At 46.1% G+C, this 3,169-nt stretch overlaps 4 protein-coding genes across 4 annotated transcripts in view; 3 read left to right on the top strand and 1 right to left on the bottom strand.

Annotated features, from left to right (window-relative positions):
- LOC309548719 (gastrula zinc finger protein XlCGF66.1-like) overlaps positions 1-148 on the top strand; it is a gene marked incomplete at its 5' end in the record, with an annotated part of 42,463 nt that extends 42,315 nt beyond the window's left edge. Inside the window, one exon of the mRNA XM_082248675.1 lies at positions 19-148. Coding sequence (XP_082104801.1) covers positions 19-40 — 22 coding nt within the window. The 3' untranslated portion in view covers positions 41-148. The remainder of the gene's footprint in view (positions 1-18) is intronic.
- The window catches only part of LOC309550227 (uncharacterized protein), a 1,381,219-nt gene that overhangs the window by 1,141,042 nt on the left and 237,008 nt on the right, over positions 1-3,169 (bottom strand).
- Positions 1-3,169, top strand: part of LOC309548714 (uncharacterized protein) — a gene marked incomplete at its 3' end in the record, with an annotated part of 357,939 nt that overhangs the window by 174,905 nt on the left and 179,865 nt on the right. The window lies entirely within an intron of this gene.
- The window catches only part of LOC309548715 (uncharacterized protein), a gene marked incomplete at both ends in the record, with an annotated part of 346,981 nt that overhangs the window by 165,954 nt on the left and 177,858 nt on the right, over positions 1-3,169 (top strand). The gene's annotated exons all lie outside the window — the stretch shown is intronic.

Below are 3,169 nucleotides of genomic sequence, written 5' to 3'. Positions count from 1 at the left end.
ATATATTCCTGTTCTGAGTGAGGGAAATGTTCCTCGCTGAATTCCTGTCTTCCTGTACATTAGGGATCCCACACAACCCTGGAGGTGTATTAGTGCCTTGAGTGCGGGAAATGTCTTCTATATGAATGTTGGTGGACATGTGGGGAAGAAGCACACCCTGATATACACCTCAGATATACTCCATGGCTGATCTTCATCATGTAAGAAACCCTTCATAAGGAGATCAGAGATCACCAAAGACATGGATGAAGTGTTGTCCCGTGTTGGCCATTGATAGCAGGAGAAAAATAAAAATGGAGTCCTTACCTTTCATTGGCTGAGTACATTTTGTGCGGAAAGATTTCACAAACACTTACAGATCTGGTTGTTATAAATGTGTTGATGAAATGTGACCCGCATTCCCCCAGTCATGGTGAATTGGGATTTCCTATAATGGTCAGTTCCATCTAGTGGCCATAATGTGCTTTCCTGACAGATGTCCATGGCAGCATACGTTTGGGTAGCCCCACCCTCGTTCCTCCCCTATAAGACCCCACCCCCATAAATGTTCAGGATAAGCCAATGGCTGCGTTCCTTTTTTGTCCTCCTCACTTATAGGTCCATTTCTGTATGAAGTTTTCCTACCTATTGGAAGTATTGGTGGGTGGGTCTGGTGCTGGGCAGCTGTGCGGGATGTCAGGAGCTTCCTTTGGTATCCAGAAGTCTTCCAGGATGTCCCGAGTGGTCATTGAGTCCCCAGCTATCAGCGGGGTGGTGTTATGGCACACATATGTAGAGGATCCATGCCTGGAGAGTGGGCCCTGCCATCGGCGGCCATTTGCATTGGCTGGGAGCCCAGCTGTTAGTGGGGGGCCATTAAGTGTTAGACACATGAAATTCGTTTCGGTGCGAATACAAATTCCAACAAATTTTTGGTTATTCCTAGATTCGGATGTATCCAAATTTCCAAATAAAATTGCAATGAATCTCATTGAAATCTGTTAAAATTTGTTTCATTTATTCATTTTCTAACGAATTCCAACTTTTCAGAACGATTTGAATTCAGAGCAGTCAAAAAAAACGATTGACCGATGCAAATTCTGTGTGAAGAAATAGCTGGTTGTTAACCACTTAAGCCCCGGAGGATTTGGCTGCTAAAAGACCAGGGGGTATTTTGCGATTCGGCACTGCGTGACTTTAACGGACAATTGCGCGGTCGTGCGACGCTGTACCTAAACGAATTTGACGTCCTTTTTTTCCCACAAACAGAGCTTTATTTTGGTGGTATTTGATCACCTGTGCGATTTTTTGATCATGCGCTATAAACAAAAAAAGAGCGTCAATTTTGCAAAAATAACAATATTTTTTACATTTTTTTATATGAAATTCCCCCCCAAAAAAAGTAAAAATCTAAACTTTTTAACATTTTCGGCCAATTTGTTTTATGCTACATATGTTTGGTAAAAAAAATCGCAAAAAGCGCATTTTGATTGGTTTGCGCAAAAGTTATCGCATTTACTAACAAAGGGAAAGATTTTTGTCATTTTTGTTGTTTTTTTTTTTTAATGCGTAATGGCGGCGATCTGCGATTTTTTTTTTTTTTGCGGTACTGCGACATTATGGCGGACAGATCGGACCCTTGACTGACATTTTTGACACTTTTGGGGTTACCAGTGACATTTCTAAAGTAATCAGTGCTATATATATGCACTGTTACTGTAAAATTACACTGGCAGTGAAGGGGTTAACTTTATTTGAGAGGGAGGGGCTGTGTGTGTCCCTAGGGGCGCGGTTCTAACTGTGATTGGCTGTGGCTTGAGCTGTAGGAACACTGATCAACGGTCCTACTTAGTAGAACCGTATGATCACTATTTCTACACAGGGGAGAATGACAGGCGGCTTGTTTACACAGCCTGCCTGCCTGCCTTTCTCCCTCTCCCCCGACGATCGCAGAGTGACTGGCGGACATCGGGTCCGCCGGTCACACACGCGGGGGGGTCCGTGACCGTGCGGGAGCGCAGCGCCGGCGGCGCGCACTCGCTCCCCAGAGCCTCACAGGCTAGTGACGTACCAATACGTCACTCTGCCTGTGAGGGGCTGACCGCCGCAGTATATGTACTTGCGGCGGTCGGCAAGCGGTTAAGCAGCAAGCCGGGAAGCCGTCCGCCCTCATCCTTACCAACCATGACTCAGCTGTCAGCGGGCTTCCCCACTGACAGATGAATGTAAAGACAAGAATGCCGGCATTGCCCGGCAATAGAAAAAAATGGCGTGGTTCCCCCCCAGTCCATACCAGGCCCTTAGGAGCCAAAATTAAAAAAAAAAAAAAAAAAAAACAGTGGGAGTTCTCCCCTAAAATCCATACCACATCCCGGCATGCAGCCTGGCAGGTCAAGAAAGGGACGAGTGAAGGCCCCCCTCCTTAACAATACCAGCCCACATGTCCTCAAAATGGAGGGGTGGGTGCTTTGGGGAAGCTCAGACCGCCCACCCCACCTTACCTTGTCCCCATGTTGATGGGGACAAGGGCCTCTTCCCCACAACATGGCCTGTGCTTGTGGGGTCAGCAGGCAGGGGACTTGTCGTAATCTGAAAGCCCCTTTTCCCAAGGGGGCCCCCAGATCCCACCCCCCATGTGAATTAGTATCAGGACCGTATAGTGTGATTACTGCAGTGTCAGCGCTGGAACTTTGGTGTTATCGGGACCATATTACCTGTACCTATTCACCAAAAATTGTTAAAAAGTAATAGAAACACACAATTTTTGAAAAATCCTTTAATAAAAAATAACTACTGTAGGCTCCTCCTCCATTTGACATTTCTTACATAGGTAAGGGGCGGGGTCACCTGTCTACATCACCTGGTGACACTGCCTCCTTCTGATACCATGGATCGGAGCATGCTGGGTCCCTAATGTCAAAAGGGGCGGTGCCACCAGGTGATGTAGACAGGTGGCCCCGCCCCTTACCTATATAAAAGATATGAAACGGGGAGCCTGCAGTAGGCAGAGGGCTTCCATGACGGTGAGAGCATCTTTTTGTTATTTATTTTTTCGGGTGCGGCGGGCGTTGTGATTGATAATGGATGTACATCGGGGGGAGGTTGGATTTTATTTTTTAATAAACGATTTTTCAAAAATTGTGTGTGTGTTTTTATTACTTTTTGACACTTTTTTGGTGAACAGGTACTA

This window comes from Pelophylax lessonae (assembly GCF_965119305.1).
Source record: "Pelophylax lessonae genome assembly, chromosome: 3".
NCBI classification, from domain to species: domain Eukaryota; kingdom Metazoa; phylum Chordata; class Amphibia; order Anura; family Ranidae; genus Pelophylax; species Pelophylax lessonae.
This window is presented reverse-complemented; position numbering and strand designations above follow the sequence as displayed.